The sequence below is a fragment of the Xiphophorus couchianus genome, chromosome 6 (assembly GCF_001444195.1).
Source record: "Xiphophorus couchianus chromosome 6, X_couchianus-1.0, whole genome shotgun sequence".
NCBI lineage: Eukaryota > Metazoa > Chordata > Actinopteri > Cyprinodontiformes > Poeciliidae > Xiphophorus > Xiphophorus couchianus.
The window spans coordinates 13602104-13619962 of record NC_040233.1 but is presented as its reverse complement, the minus strand read 5'-3'; the positions used below and the strand labels follow the sequence as shown (position 1 = coordinate 13619962).

At 36.2% G+C, this 17859-nt stretch overlaps 1 protein-coding gene across 2 annotated transcripts in view; it reads left to right on the top strand.

The window, feature by feature from the left end:
• Window positions 1–239: 239 nt before the first annotated feature.
• gpc5c (glypican 5c) overlaps window positions 240–17859 on the top strand; it is a 98489-nt gene continuing 80869 nt past the window's right edge. For both annotated transcript variants that reach the window (XM_028021277.1, XM_028021276.1), the window contains exons 1-2: window positions 240–715; window positions 11454–11615. In XM_028021277.1, the coding sequence (XP_027877078.1) occupies window positions 538–715; window positions 11454–11615 (340 nt within the window). In that variant the 5' untranslated portion in view covers window positions 240–537. The remainder of the gene's footprint in view (window positions 716–11453; window positions 11616–17859) is intronic.

The following is a 17859-nucleotide window of genomic DNA, read 5'->3' as shown; positions in this document are numbered from 1 at the left end:
CTCATAACAGAGAAAAAAATGGTAAGTGATGTCTGTAAAGTGAGTGCCGGGAAAGTAACTAGTGATACTGCGGACTTTACAATAACCACAGAACATTTTCTCATTTATTGTAGAGGTTTACTTTTACCCTCCAAATGTCATATCCAATATACATGAAGTGAAAAGTTCCATAAATCTGCTACAGAAGCATTTAGTGTTGACGTTCAGCCGAGATATAGAGAACAGGGAGGGGAATGTGGGCAGCACTTTGGAAACAGGCACAGCCAACATGCAGTCAACTACTGCAAAGTGCCAAACGCGGGACAGACTGGCTTCAGAAGACACCACTCCTCCTCTGTACGACACCAAACCTCCCCTGTCTTTGCGGCGCTTTCTCTCATCCCAACCGATAATGTAAGACTCAGTTAGGAAGATCTGTCAGATGTTCACTCGAGCCATCGCTTTTCACGTTCGCAGTTCCGTTCTCAACACTGTCAGACAGCTTACGGTCAGACTACAGCTGGTCATCTGCGAGGATACCTGGTGTGAGATGCGGCAATGTCCCGAGGAATATGCCCACGCGTCAACTCTTTTGACTCCGTCAGGATTTTGGCGTTGGTAATTTTTGCAGTGAATGCAATCGAGGCGGATAAGCACAGCTGTTATGAAGTGAGAGCCGCTTTCCAGCAGCGATACATCGGACCGCTTCACCTGGTGCCGGAGAAACCATACAAAGGTAAGTCTGGTGGAGAAAAAGAACGCTCTATATGATGCGCACATGTAAGCATCATATAGTAAGTGGCATGACATGCTGTTTTTTTTTTTTTACTTATTTAAAGAAATATAGCCAAACACCCATAGGTTAGATTAAACGTGTCTGTTAGCCTTAGTAAAAGTTTTTGTATATGCAGGGGTCAAAAGTGCACATGAGAGCTAGGAGAGATGAAGTGGAGAGGGGGGCACCAAGACAACAGATATGGATTGGAGATATGGAGTCCCAGTCATTTAAAACATATTGGATGTTTTAAATGACTGGGACTGTCTCATATTGTGATTTCCTTAGGTCAGTGCATGCTGACAAATCAGTGAAAATTATTTTTCTTATTAAATTGAACATTTTGTTTTTAACATTTAACAAAATGTCATCATATAAGATATGTCACCATAATATATGATGACTGTTATGATGTTAGCATAATATATGATGACATATACTGTACTGTATATGTCATCATATATATGACTTGGTTAGTGCATAATATATGATGACATATATATGACATCATATATGTCATATATGATGACTTATGGTCATATGTCATCATAAGTTGATGACTTATGATTTCATCAACTTAGAAATCATATTGATATTGTTACTCTGAAGTCAGAGCTACTTTATTCCTTGATAATTTGCCACTTACCCCTGGCGCTGAGACAACCATTTCAAGTAATAACTTGATTATTGGAATTCAGATTATACAAATGTTCTAATCTGTGTTGTCAAAGAGGTCACAATAATAACTGATTAAATAGGATATATGACTTGGTTAATGCATTTGGGTAAGTCAAACTTGCAAATGCTAGAACACAGGTTTCCCTGTGGTGGTGCTTAGTTGACATCCACATGTTTATTCTGTTTCTTACACATAAGGGGAAAGGTATTCCAAAACTTCAATTCAAATTAAACGAAATGATGAAAATAAAGATTAAGAAGTTGATCAGTCTGCATCACAGCAAACTGAAACATTACTAAGAAGCCAATTGTTGAAATTTTCTTTTTAGAACTGTGGTTGTAAAGAAATCACAGTTAATACCCATTTTGCACTTTTGCTAGCATTATCCTAAGAGCCTTTTGTTTTGATTATTATTGCATCAATAAAACCCAAAACCTTGTATAAGGTTTTGTGGTGTGGAACTTCTTTCAGCAAATCAAACAAAAGGAAGCTTTGTAAGGCTTCAAATGGGTTTCAATGTCTTTATGAAGTAAAATTCCATTTAGGGAAGTTTTGGCTTTGGCATAACAATGGCAACATTGGTTGACAAACACTCTGCATGCCAAACATATTATAACACTCTGTATCCTCTTTGGTTTGAGATTCAACATGTTCTTTTAATTTTTTTTGCATGTTCATATTATTAGTAAATGTAATCATGATATATTCATCCATCCAGCTACTCATCCCTTATCTATGGGATGAGTTGCTGTTATAAGCTTATCCTTATAATAGCTTATCCTTGCAGGGATGCAGGTAGGCAGGTGCCCATTTACAGTGATCATCATATATGATGACATATGGTCATATGTCATCATAAGTTCATGACTTATGATTTCATCAACTTAGAAATCATAGAAATCATGGTTATTGGGCAAGATATGGGGTATGTGTGAGAGATATACAGGACAAACAATCAAAAACCAGAGAGAATATGCAAACTCCATGACCCCAAGTTGGTATTTAAACCTATGACCTTCTTACTGTAGGACAACAACTCTAACAACTCTGTAGCCCGCATGCTATATTCACATAATTCATAAGACTCTTAGTTTTAATCTATGGATAAGCAGGAACCATAACATTCCATAACAATTGTGCATGTTCTGTTCTCATCAACTCAAATTTCTTTATTATTTTAGTAAATTCATGAAATGAAGGTAAGTGTCATGAATAAGTGACATGAAAAGTGACCATTAAGCAGTTCTTGCTCTGAAGCAGAAGCATGTTGCTAAAGGATGCAAAACTATGCTCTTAATCTGTAAAAAGTCTTTAACTGTTACAGGAATTTTATGAGGGGAAAAATAATATATCTAGAGAAGAAAGAAACCCACAAAAGCCATACAAACCACCTGTATGTTTAGGTAAACATACAAGAGAAGACTTTTTCTTAATCAAAGTCACAACATGAAAATACACAGGGTTTACAACAAGTTTCAAGATATCATTGCTATTAATAAAGGTTTCTTAATTTCCTGACATGTTACCCAGTATAACATTTCAGATTCTGGCAAATTTTTTGATGCTACAGTACATCCTCTTATTATTACGAAGAATCCACAGAAGAACACACATTGGGAGCCCTGCAGTCCATTAGTTTGAGGCTAAATAGAACATGTTCAAAAAGGATTACTGGGAATCATGTCTTGATTTGGTACTAATCAGAGACTACAAGTGTGGATTGTTAATTAGAAAATAATAAAGAATATTGCACTGCCATAGTACTTTGCAAAATGGATCCATCCATCCCCAGAGTGATACTCCCAAGTTCATTCTAAGTTGTCCCAAGGTGTCACTTTGTTGTTGTAGGACAGTGGCATACAAAGGATGCTCAAGGATGCTTGCTATGTTCATCACTTTATTAAGGATCCTTGTTTGCACGATCATCTCTATTGCTCTAGAACAGTCCCTAGAACTTAGCAAACCTTGTTTATTTGGTTTTTTGAGCATTTTAAAAGTTACTGACTCTGAAGGTAATAAATTTGCAGATTATGGCAGAAGAGATTGCACTGTTAACAGCACATGTATAAATGCCATCCAACAACTTCCCAAAGACACTGAAGGGTTTAAGTGTCCTCAAGAAGTACAGTCTGCATTATCCCATCTTATACACAGTTTTACTGTTGCTGTCACTGTTATATTTATATTTATTCACCACCTCTTCTTCTTCTGGAATTAATTCAGCATTTGACCTAGTCCTGGTTTTCCTAAAAGCTAGAATCATCTCAGTTGGTTTGTTCACATTCAAGATCAGGTGATACTTTCTATACCATGCCACAAAGCAGTCAACCAGTACTGTGAACTCAGGTTCTTGCACACCTCTGATTCACTCAGGCACTGCAGAGTCATGTTAGTGTCTCTGCAGATGAAAAGAATGTATTTTAATGGAAGCTTGATGTGGAGGGAGGGACAAGGAATGATGAGAGTATAGTCTTCTGTGGTGCTTCTATGCTGCTGACCACCTGGTTAAACATATGTCCATTGAGTCTAATAAATTGTGGCCTGTTTGTCAGGTAGTCACTGATCCAGGTAAATGCTAAGGCTTTCACCTGATTATTCTAGATTTTCTGACAAATCAAATAAATCTGAATTGCATTAAATGCACTGGATATAAAAAAAAAAATCATGATTCTCACAGCGCTGCCTGCTTTGTTCGGATGTCAGTGGGTTTGCTGAAGCAGATGTATGATGACATCTTCGTCTTCTACTTCAACTTCAACTTCCAAGCAATATGAAAAGTGTTCGGGGACACTGATATGTGCACCTGCTCATTAATGTTGCCTCTATTTCAACTCTTCTGAAATGTAGGACTGTTGTTGACGTATACTGTCACTTGAGCTTTTGATATGTTGATCAGTAATAGTATTAGTAAAATGACAAACTTGTTAGCGTCATCATCACAACTGCAACCCAAACCAGATTTTTCTCCTAATATGCTTTATATCTGACTAGCACTATCAGTGCAATTCCAATCTTTTCACTTACTAAAACAGAAAAAAAAATCTGATTTGTACCACTTCCATGTGGTACAAAGTTGGATACATTGTTTTAAAAAAAATCTTCAGTGAGAAAGCTTATGGCACATTTTATCCAGACGTAAACAATGGCTAAAGCAAGAAATGCTGACATTTTGGATCAATGGAAAGACAACAAAGTATATTTAAATTAGTTTTTGGGGTGACAGTTTCATGCATTGCTCAACAACTTTAAATTTGATTCATACACACCGTCATCCTCTATTGCTTCTGTAGACAGTGGGCTACGGTGTGATGTCTATGATCTTGTTCTTCACTTTGTATTTACTAATTGGGGTATTTTACATAAAATGAAATATTTAGTTAAATATTTTACCTATCCAACATTTTCAGCGGAATAATTTGAGGCAATATCCAAGTATAAATTAAGGTGCTACCACCCTTCTAGTGTTGATGATTTTTCTTTACTACCGTGCCATAAAAATCACTCTGTAAGCAGATGCTCCCAATTGAACACTGTGTTCTTATAGGTACTGGAACAACTTGTTATGTTTGACTTTCACTCTTTGTATTACAACTACTCTTCAATGCAGTTCCCAAGTAATAGGTCATAGTAAGCCACACTCCTGTCTCTAAACATTAAAGATATTCTGGCATTTTATTTTCTCCATCCACAGTCAACATTTCAGATCCTATAGACACAATTTTTTCCAAGGATAGATGAAGCAATTTTCTCATTAGTGTGGATTGGATAATCATTTTTTTCATATTTAGATTTTAATTTTAATTTGGAATGAAATAATGCCCATTGTCATTTCATCATGTTAGGGGGCTGGCGATTTAAGGCCCATGGCAGTTGCACAACTTTGCTTATCAGATATTGTCACTCTGCCAGTGATATTCAACTGAAGTCAACTGGTGAGTCTCATATAACTTTCCTTCAGTCTTGATATAGCTATATTGTTAACATTTTTTACTCTTGTTTGTTTTTAGAAAATCCATTGGCTATACAGTCAGATTCTAGATCAACTGCTGAGATTGTGTGGAAACTCTGATTTATCAGCATTGTACCTATACGTAAAAATGTGAGACCCAAGTTTTTTAATTATGTTTGTCCTTCAAATGAATAAGAAAAGTTGTTTTGTTTTAAAACTACAATTTTGATTTAAAGTTAATTAAATTGAGCGTAATGATGTATTACAACTGGTAATCCTGAGGTCATTTTTTATTGTGGTTGTATTTAAAGTTATGGTTTATTTTGGAGTAGCGCTCTACTTGATAAAGACTGAGATTACTGCGGCAGTTGTTTAACCTGCATGTTGGTTTCAGGTCAAGTGTCACCCAGCATGAGTCTGCATGCTGTAACTGGAAGAAGAGTAATAGATAGCGGAGTGGGAAACATAGTTTGAGGTGCATCTAAATCACTTGATATGTTTGTTTTATGTAGCGTTACTATTGGCAACAGAGTATATCATTTCCATTACCCGGTGTTGTAGTTATATAGACAAACTTTAGCCTGCAGCTACGATCTGTGAAGGACATGTCTACGAGCTCCCCCTGAAACTGAAGATGAAGAACATATCATGAAATCATTGAAGAATAGCATTGGCTTACCAGTGAAACATCATTCAAACCCTATGAGACGCTTTCAAGTTCACTGATTAGAAAAAGTGGATGACAAAGTTAGCAAGGCACTGGATGAAATCCTACAACTTTGACCGCACAGATACCTAGTTTAAGATTTTTGTAATTTGTAGCTCAACTTTCAGCATGAACATTCCAGAACTTTATATAAAACCTTTCTGACCCTACTTGTCACCTTCTTGACAGATAAGTTGCAGCCTTTAGAGTTTGAAAAATTCAAAACCAGCTCTTCTCATTGTCTTTTCAATGAACAACGGCGTTAGTTTCCCCACTATTCTCTTTTGCATTAAAGACTGTGGTGACAATAATTGAAGAACTTTATCAAATTAAAGAGGCATGTCAGTCATGCTTCCCCACAAATTTGCAGTCAGAATCAAGGAGGAACAGCTCTGTAGCCCTCTACAGCTGAAAGACTGAGGTAGAAGTGGATAACAAAAGGCCCTCATAATGCAGGCTCTCTTTGCAAAAAAAAAAAAAAAAAAAAAAAAACACTGAAAAAATTGATTAGATTTAGGAACTATATATTTATATATAATATATAACTTATGTCCCATCCCATATATATATATATATATTTATATATATATATCTGTGACATACTTCTGTTGTTAAACTGTGTTGTTGTAGGTGCATGCACATATTGGAGACTACAGTGATCAAGGGAAAAAGAAAAACTACCTAGCGATTAAGCTTTCTAAATTTGAATTATATCTTTAAAGCTCGAAGAGGTGAAACTGATTCTGAGAATGGGAGATTTGGCATGTGTAAGAATTATGTGTACATAATGACGAAACTTTTCTTCAGTCCTCACATCGTATGCCAACAAAAGCAACTCCTGAAATGTGAAGAGGCCAGGCTTCAACCTTCCTCACAGTGTGATGTTTGCCTTAGGATACAGTGCTGCACTTTATGTGCTGTGAACAGATTTCTTACGAAGTAGCAGGAGTGTGTCACCCAGCGTTTGAAGGATCCAGTTTCAAATGAACTGCATTCTTGCACTTCACTTATGTCTTTGTTTGACATTCTTATCTTCAAAATGAAAATGCAAAAAAATATTTTATCAACAATTTCCATAGAAGGAAGATGGAAAGTGGTTAAATTGATTTTATAATTGGATGCTATTGCTTTAAATGTTGATTGGTATTTGAGTTACTTACAATCTTTGTAGTTAAACTAAAACCTAAACGGTTATGTTTAAGGGGTAATTGTAAGATATTTTCCATATATAAAATATATAAACTTGTTTTGACGAGACAAGACTTAAATTAACTAAATAATAAAGAAAAAAAGAATAATGTATCAATATCTGTTCCAGAGATATGAGTAAAATAATGCATTTTATTTTCCTGCTTATCTTCTCATATTTAACAATCCGTGTTTTTCATCTGAGACTAATATTTATAGAGACAAAAGATTTACTTTTCTACCTGTGTAATTAATAAAACTAAGGGATGTTGGTTTCCTAACAGTTGATGAATTGGAAAACAGTATGTCCCAATGTGTTTTCACATCCTTAAACATTTACAGCTCTCAAACTTTGGCATCGTCTTTGATTAACTAGTAATTTTGAGTTGCTTTTACTTGCCCTCTCTCAATTTCTCAACTGCCTTTTAGAGTTTAAATCTAGAGACTATTTAAAAATGTTCTCAAGGATAATTTTGGGTTTTTTAAAGACAAAATTCAAGACTACATTGTCATCTAAAATCACATAGACCACATTATTGATTTGAGAAATGCATGTAAGTGCATAACACAACCAAATACGCAGCTAAGTCAGTTAACTAATCTTAGCTAATTTATCAGTGTGTTTTTATTCATCATATATTATATTCATAATATATTCTTCATATAGTCATTGTATATACATCATATATACAGGGTGCATAATTTTGTGCCTCAGCTGATTTTCTATGCCCCTGGCTGTTCAGAGGAATAGGTTTTTCTCTAAGTGTATGTTTGCTATTAAATCATATAGAAATGTCTACATAGAAAGATTAATGTTCATCCACCAATACAAAGAACACCAGAGGGTATTAGGGCATTTCCAAGTCAACATATGGGTCGTTAAATGGGTCGTAACAGATACTATAAGTAATAGTATCTTAATGCCCTTCCAGTAAACTGCTGCTTCAGCAGGTCTGAGTCTATTTGCCCACTAACCTTACATCTATCTTTATGATCTGTATTTCCAACTTCTGGCCTCTGGTGTGGCTTTGGACTCCATGCCAATCACTAAATGCAGTTCCAGTTCTGGTTCTGGGAAAACCAAACATGACTTTGTTTCAAGGTAGTCCAAAACTTCAGGTATGTGGCAAAGACCGCTTTGAGATGTGCTTTCATTCAACCCGGTCTGTATTAAGCCCAGCAAATCTTTACAGTGTAAATATCCTCCATTTTCAAAGGGTACAGAGTTCCCAGCAGAGGGCAAACCAAATTAACTGCATACTTTTTAACAAAGTTATTCTTGTTCTTGGAAAAATAGCACTGCATATAAATAAACAGTAGCCTTAGGAAGCACTACTCTCCCGAATATAAGTGAACATCAGAGTGAAATATCCCTACCTCATTTGACAAATTTAAACAACACATAAATATTGTTTGATCTGCACAATGCTACCCTATGTAACATAACTCATATCTTGAATGTTGACAGTCAGATTACGTTGCAACCTGCTCCGTAACACATACCATATTACACAAGTGCAAAAATTTAAATTTTGTGGTATACATATGTATTTACCTTCCAAAGCTGATTCATATGGAGAAACATCACTAACAATAAAAACACATATTCATATGCTTTCATTGTTTAGCATATCATTATTGGAAAGCGAATTACAGGAATTGTACAGTGGTTGTGCTTCTCTACACTGAGTTTTTGACAAGATCATTGAACTGGGGCAAGATACTCCAAAGGCATTAATCACCTGAAAACAATTAAATGAATATCAGAACTGGCATCTCATGTGGAGTGTGTTAAAAGTTTTACCAAGCAGCATAAGAAGAGTGTACATAGGACATTAATTACACATAGTAAGGGACATTAGATTTTGTTCTACTCTCTGGGAAAAGGGAAAGAAAAAAATTTAATGCAACAACTTGAAAAAATAACGAGCACATTACACATTAAATATGTGTAATGTGATCGTAATGTGAATTATATATGTTAATAAGTGATTGGCAAAAATAACATGTTGACCCATTATAATTAAATAGCTTCAATATATTTTCTTAAAATGTTATGTGATAGACCAGCAGAAAGTTAAGCATACTAATTATTTGTGAATTCCATGTTTTCATTTCTTAGTAAATATTTTTTAGCATATGTTGTGCCTCTGATTTAAATACCACAGGCTTTTTGAGTATTGTTGCTGAACATGACTATTCCTTTTATAACCACAGTACACCCATGTTCTGAAGGTTACTTCCAGTGGGATTCTACTTTATGTCAAAATTTATTGAACAAATTAGTTGATCAAGAAATCATTTGCATACCAAATGAGTTTGTTATTATTTAAAACTCCCACAATCATGTGATCAAAGTCTAACATAGCACCTTCGGGATGTGTTAGAACAGGAGAGTTTGGAAGGAACAAATCTGCTACAACAGCATGTTGTCGTCATGTTAAAATGGATCAAAATCTCTGAGGAACTTTTTAACACTACACCTTATGAAGAATTAAAGCTTTTCTTAAAGCAATCTGGTTTTAATGCAACTCTCATAATGTGTCTGGTGAGTGTAGGTGTTAAAAAGGTACTGATAAAACTAGCCAATAAGTTACTGTCTGTTTTTATGGAAGAAACTGAGTCATTTTTCTAATGAATATAGACATTTTATTTAATATTTCTACTTAAAACAACTCCTGGCTTGTGTATCACTTACTTAATGAAATTACATGGATAGGACAAAGAATAACTGCTAGGATCAATCCGAGAGAGTGAAATCAGGAACAGAAGGGATGGAAACAGTGGAGAAAATAGATAATGATCAAGCTTTTGTACTTACTACAGACACTACACAGAACTTTACAATTCAATCACTATAATAAATGTTCTTTGGTTAAAATTTATACTGTTTTTCAGACTGCTTATTAACTTATATAAATCAAAATGATAAAGATTGTGTCATAAGATAGATAAAAAAAACCAAGAATAAACTGGTTATATCAGTACAAATAAATTATTCTAACATATTCACAAATAAAAAATATGTTCTGGTAACTTCATTGCTTTTATGATGACAGTGCAGAAATGTGGCAGGCAGAGCATTAGGCAACAGACAAGTGTCAAAATAAAAAAAGCAGACCCCTACAGAGACAGAGATAATGAGCTAACAGCCGGAGGACAGCCAGTCATGACTTCATTCATCTGGCTCTGCGATGGAAACAAATGTAGTCTCTCTGGGTAATTAAAAGACACCCAGGCCTCACAAGGATATGCCCGGCAAATGGGAGAGAGGGAGAAGAGAGTGAAAGAGAGATTCAGAATGTAACCCTATTGTGTTTCATGGAGGGATTTGACCAGTGAAGCGCTGGTCTTGTGGTCTGGCCTAACACCATGCTTTAGGCTCTGATTACAACATCTGCCTAGAGCCATCCTTGTCCAGCCTTTCCCCATGTAAAATGAGTTATCTGAGTGATGTAAGACTACTTCATAATACATTTGTTTTATTTATGTGTTCCCAAGTCACTTTCTCACTTCAGCAATGGCATAAGGCAGCTGATACAGGTGAAGGTGGACAAAGTCTCATCTGATGTTAATTTTCTGTTAAATCATATTGGTTGAAGTTTAATTACTGGGGTAATATTGTTATTGTACAATGCTTTTTTGCAGCCTATTAAAATCAAGTGATTGTGATTATCAATAAATATCCATTTATGATCATGTATAGTTTGAAAAAAAATGGGTATCCATGTATTTTGTATCTCCTTTAAATCTATCATTAAATGCATGTGCATACCTCAGTATATGAAACAACCAGGTGTGCCTTCGTATCACATTGAGGCAAGATCATATATTTAGCTCAGACAGTATTTATAGCTGTTAAACATGGATGAAATACTTGGTCTACTTTCTCATCATGACATGGTGCCGCTTCTGTCTTTCAGAGGAGTTATGACTTGTCTGTGCACATAGCCAGGAACTTTAGATACACTGTAACATATTTCTTTCAGTGTATGATCATAAATTGATATATGCAGAGTCGGAAATATGTTTTATTAAATGCAGACACTGCAAAATTTCAATGAACTTCTGTATTTGTTTGCTTACCCTCTCACCATATAAATAATCCATGTTTTTAAATAAAACAACAAAGAAAAAAACTGATTATTGTTGAATTTGTTGTTTCTGCTTTCCCCAGATGCTGATCTGCAGATATGTAAACACCAAGGTCCATCTTGCTGCAACAAGAAGATGGAGGAATGCTACCAGGCTGCTGTGAAAAGAGAAACCCTCCAAAAAATTGAGTCCTACACCTATGAGCTGGGAAATATGCTGTCTAGTCAGTTAGATGCCTTCCAGGGTAAGTGAACAAATGATTGTGTCAGGCAGAGGCTTGAAGGGGTCTACACCCTAAAACGTGTTATTGGCTAGCAGTGTGGTATAGTAACGAAGTAAAAATACTTCACTACTTTACTTAAGTATATTTTGGAGTACTTCATACTTTCCTCGAGTATGAAAATGTTTGATGACTTTCACTTTTACTTCACTATATTTCCGAACTTAATTGCGTACTTTTACTCCGATACATTTTCAATGTGTGGTTTAGTTACTCGTTACAAAAAAGCGAGAGAGAGAAACGAAGTGTTTTGACCCCACCTACTGATTAGCAAGTAGCAAGCAGGCTACCGAACAAAGTCCGTAGCCTACTTGCCTGGGCTTGTTCATCACCACCAATAGGATACACCTGTTTCGCTTCTCCCATTAAACACAAAGCAAGTCTCGCAATCAGCAACAGCCACAAGGAGGAGGAGACGGAGACCACAACGACTGCAACTACATCGGACACGGCTCCAGGGGAACCACCAGCTGGTGATAGGGTGACCAGACGTCCTCTTTTTCCCGGACATGTCCTACTTTTCAGACCTAAAAAGATGTCCGGGGGGAATTTAAAAATTGTCCGGGATTTTGGTCAATTGCCTCAAAACACATTACATAGCTTACAGTGCATTGTAGGGCACTGCACACGGCGCTGCGTGTCACGTAATCCCTGAGCCGCGTCAGTGACTTTGACTTTACTTGAAACAATTGAGTTCTATGCCAAGTTCCAAATCCTATCTGACCAACTTAATTCATTATGTTCATCCAACTCAATCCATTAAGTTTATCCAACTCAATTTACAAAGTTTTATAATTATAACTTAATTCATTAAGTGTGTTTAACGTTACAAATTTAAGTCACTTTTACTCAAATCATTTATTTTTGGCTAACGAATAATTCAAATCTCTTTGACTAAATTCTATGGAAAGTCAACTCAAACTTTGAAGTTGTTCCAAACTAAAAAAACAAAAATATTCCAAATTACATTGTTACTCACATTGTACTTAAAATCCAGATAGAACTTAAATTATTTTAAACATATATTTTAACATGTTATTTTAGTTTTTCAAAGATCCTGTATACTGGAAAAAGAAAATAGTTTATCCAACTTAATTTATTAGGTTGATTTAACTTAATAAATAAGAGGGGAAGACATGCAACAAAGGTCATCAGGCTGGAATCGAATCTGCGACAGCCACATTCAGGACTCCTTACATCAGTTGGACTCTACCCCTGCACCACCACCCTGGTTGGTACAGAATCTGTCCCTGTTGAAGCTGGCGTCATGACATCAGACAGCGGATACAAAACCGCCATTGAACTTTTCAAAATACACTTTTTAGATTATTCTCTAAAAAGTGTATTTTCAGAGAACACTTCTTGGAGTGCACTCTCAAGTGATGCTATAGCAAAGGTAGCAGTACAGTGACAAATATGCTGCATTTGCAAAGATAAAAGCTGTCACTTACTGCGCTTATTGTGCGGTGGTGTTAACTGACGTGCCGCACGTGTGCGACACGCTGTGGCCAAAGTGTGCAATATAGTGATGTGACGTTCACGAATGAGCCGATTCTTTACTAGGAAGATATGACTGGAGTCGCACTGAGAACCGTTCTTTGTTTTTGTAATGCTCTATGCTCACTGCAGTAGCTATTATTATTATTTTATTAAAAATATGTATTTAATCATCGAATAAGCCTTCAACTGAAGACTAGTGGTGTGTGTGCCTGTCTGTTCTGAACTTTTGTAGAAGCAGTACATGTATGTATGTACATACATGGACAATCTTGTGTTTGCCTTACTGTTAATGTTTTTGTTTATGTATTGACATTATCATCATATGATTCCTTAGTCAATGTATTGATACTTTTCAATTCATACCTGCTTGTGTGGGCTTCATTTTCAAATTTTCTGTCATTTATGTTCCTTGCTATCTGCCTGCACTAAACTTTTACATGTTCACTATAGATTTTAGTCTTTCAGTCATACACTTTTCTTTCTGAACCTGTTGTGCGTGGGTCATGGAAAATTATATTGAAGGTCATGGAGAATCATGGAAAAGTCATGGATTTTTTTTTTTCAGTGGGAACCCTGGGACCTAGATAACCTTGTAGGTTTAAATATAAACCTACAAAAGAAACTAACAGAAGGAATAAACTAGAACAAGATGATGCAAAGTGCAAAACAAATCCACAACTCAAGAATGACCAAACTGAAAGAAATAAGAAAAATAACCAAGAAAACAACAAAAACAGAAATCCACAAGCAGAAGGGATATGACATTTGGCTATTTCGTTCCTCATAATTAGGAACGATTATGAGGAGTAACTATAAGCAATTATTTATAGTTATTCATTACCACACTAGGCCCTTTTATGGCACAACAATGGCTTGAGTGACTATTTGTGGTTAGAAACAAAACAATGCCAATTTCAACTGGAGAGTGCTGAAATTGGATGCCATCTTGGTCCCAGATCTGAGTTTAAAGTGTGAAATTGAACAATGAATAAGATTTGGAGACAATATTTTAGTGATTCTGAGAAGGTGTAGAACAACTAGAGGATAGAATAACACAGACACAGCACATCCAATGTCGAGCTGGGTTTGATACTGCAAATATGGCTATGGCAGTCAAGTGTTATGCCCATAGCACAGTTGAACTCTTTAAACCCGTACACTGGCCAGTTGGATGGATTAGCATGCCCTTAAATGCATCTGATGTCAGGTGATTCAGGCCAGGCACCACGCCAACCAACTTTAATTACGTTGATGGTGTTGTCTACAGCTGCACAGCCAAGAAATGAAATCAGAAACAGTGCATAGAAATACACGCACACACAGGCAGACACAGGCACACAACACAATGTAATGTCTAGTAATCTGTCTGAGTTCAAACTGAAAAATTAACATGAAATCAGTATGGAATAAAGTCTTAAAGAGGTCACTATTTTCAATTAACTGGCTCTATGGTTGGAAATAACACAGATACAAAAGAGGAGTGGACTTGCCAAAATCAAACTGCCATTACTTCATGCAGCATGATCCACTTGCTACTTCACATTCCTCCCAAGGCACTCAGACAGCGCAGAGACTGTCCTTAGAAGGCCTTGAAAAGGAAGAACTAGTGACGTCATTATTTTTAACACCATCACACCCTAGTTTCTATTGTTGCTCCTTTCTGATTTTCTGTTTTTGACTATTCTGAAAATGTGAAACGGATGATCATCATTGTCCAGACTGGCTCAGACATGATGTAAGAAGGGAAGGATCTTATTTATGATAAAACAGAGAAGTAGCAGATACACTCTTCTAACCCACTTATGATACTTGTTGAAACAGCTGTAAGAGGGAGGATTATATCTCCAGTACTCTAAACACCTGAAAACCACATGTGGCATAGATGGATTCATTAAAGAACTGTTATCCACCACTGCAAGGTTTAATGATATATATCCAAGGTTCATGGTACATCAAACATTAACACAATTAGTCAAACCGATGGCTGTTTTTGTACAACACACAATTCATCTGACTTTACTGCAAATTTTCTCTTGTCCATGAAAGGTCAAAATCATGTACACATGAAGTTTAAATAAAACCCAGTCCAAAATGTGTTATAAGTTGACATCTTTGGAGCCTGTTGTTGGAGGAAAAAACTTCAAAAGATGTGCTTCTAACTTTACAGCGCTCTTTGGTCTTCCTTATGGTCTGCATTCTTTAACATGAAAATCATGAAACCAAATTTCAGATCTACTGGAACTGGCATACTGTTATCCTGACTATGAGAAACTAGCAACCTACTCCCAGTGTTACAAGTCCCACTAAGAAAGGGACTACAATAGGTTTTCTATTACTTTGACATGTCTGCTATCACTGTATATTCACATATAAAACAAGTAAATAAGAATTTTTATGTCTCATGTGGTAACTCTTAGCTGACTGCTAAAAGTAGCTCTTGGTCTCAAGAAAGTAATGCTATCTTGAACAAACCATTCAGACTGGCAATGTTGGTATCATTTTACCCAGTTTTAATAGGCATTTTAAATGCTGACCATGTCCATCTCTTAATGACCGCAGTACACCCATTATGACTTCTTCAAGTAGGATAATGCTGGCAACTGATATTTTGAGCATGTCAGTGAGCTTGCCATAATCCATTGGCCCTCACAGTCACCAGATCTCAATCCAATAGCACAACTTTGGGATGTAGTGGAATGGGGGGATTTCCATCATGGATTTTCAGCACTTATGACTTGCTATGATGTCAATGTTTTCCAAAATCTCTGAATAATGTTCGAGACTCCTCGGGTAAACTACGCTATGAAGAGCTAAATCAGTTCTGAAGACAAAAAAGGGACAAACCACTACTACGTAGCAAGGTACACCTAATAAAGTGAACAAATTACTTCAGAGTGTTTGTGAGATGCCAACATAAATTGTTGTTTGAACCTACATGACGTTGACCAGAATGCTCATTCAGAAACAATGGAAAAACCCGTGCTTGTGAAAGCTATGCATGTCAGAGAAGTTTGTTTTATTGGCAGTCAAACAAGTATATGTAGCCTAAAAGCATATTTGATGGAAATGATTTTTCTTTCTTAATTTAAGCTGTCACAATCATCTTAGGTGGCCCAGATAACACAACTTCCATAAGGGCACCTGTCCCATTAATGAACAAGCGGGAATTTCCAAGCATTTGTTTTACTTGTCATGTGGGCATATTTATGAATTCCAAACCTGTATGCATTTGCAAGCAGCAGACATAATAACTCACTTTGTTGCTGCATGCTGTCTTCATTGTTTCATCAAATTCAGTACGTTTTATCTTAATTACAATCTTTTTTTGTCTAAAAGAGTTCCTGCTCATCTTAGTCGATTCTTTTCCCGTCCTCTCACATTTTTGTGCTCTCACTTCATGTTTCTATTTTTTTTTTTTTCTGCAGATGTTTTGACTGACAGGATTATTGCTCTAGAGACTGATGTTTGGACACAGGATGATACTTCTCTGCACCATGAGCTCATTCTCAAATTAGGGAGGATATCCGGAATCTATCCCTACACGTCTTATTTAATCATCCTGGGTGGAGGGGAAATATGTTTATGAAGTTAACAGTAGAGCCAGAATATTGCCTAGTTTGTGTGAACGTTGTTTGTGCTGTTACTGTGCTTATAGAAATCTCTTGAGAAACTTTGATTAAAAACGACAGCATTGTTTCCCCTGAATTTGAAAAACTTTGTCTCTTTGGAGAATGAAAGAAAATATCAAGGGAATGAAGGAGGGGAGAAGAAAAACCTAAAATCTTCTGAAAGTCATAAAGTTTCTTTAAACTTAACTTCTTGCTTGTGTTTTTTACAAGCATCTGTTTCCGCTTTATTAATATGAGAACCATGAAAGAGTCCAGAAAGTAAGAAGACAAATACTAGATTAAGACTGTGGTCAAGACTAAAAGGAAGGCTTTGTAAAAAGCATCCATAGGCAGTGCATGAACACTTGACTATTATGTTTACCTATTGGTGCTACATGTTTTCCAATTCCAATTCAAAATTCAACAAAACACCCCTTGTTTGCGATTTCCATTTCACATGTCACTTAATGTAGCACTAAAGCATTGTTACTAAAGACAAAGACGTAATGCATCCCACACATGCTCAGTTTGATTGACACCATCAAACTGCCATGCCTCCAGAAAAGCAATCCAATATCAGGAAACACTCAGATGTGGGTCTGGAACAATTCTTTGCAGTTCTGTCATGAAACATCCCTCTAATGCAGTGTTTCTCAATTCCAGTCCTCACGCCCCCCTGCCCTGCATGTTTTAGATGTTTCTTTTCTGCCACACACCTGGATTGAATCTTTGGGTGATTAACAGGCTTCTGCAGTACTAGATGGCTGCAGAAGAAGTCATGCAATAATTTGAATCAGCTGTTCTGACATAGCGGCACATAGAGTAGTTAGTTACACCTTCTCCTCACAGAAGAGTGGCAACTCCTCACTGATTGCACATTCCAAAAAATGCTATACAATCTACATTGATTGCACAATCTCGTGATAAAAAGGCATTTGGTGATGGATCCTTCCTTTGATGGTTCCCTGGGCAACTGCTCATGTTCCCCATGTCAAATTCCACCATGTGCTTTTCCAATTATTGATGTGTCTTTAATTTGCCATGGAAAGTGTATTCCCCAAAAGACTCAAGGAATTTAAATTAAAAAAAACATAATACTT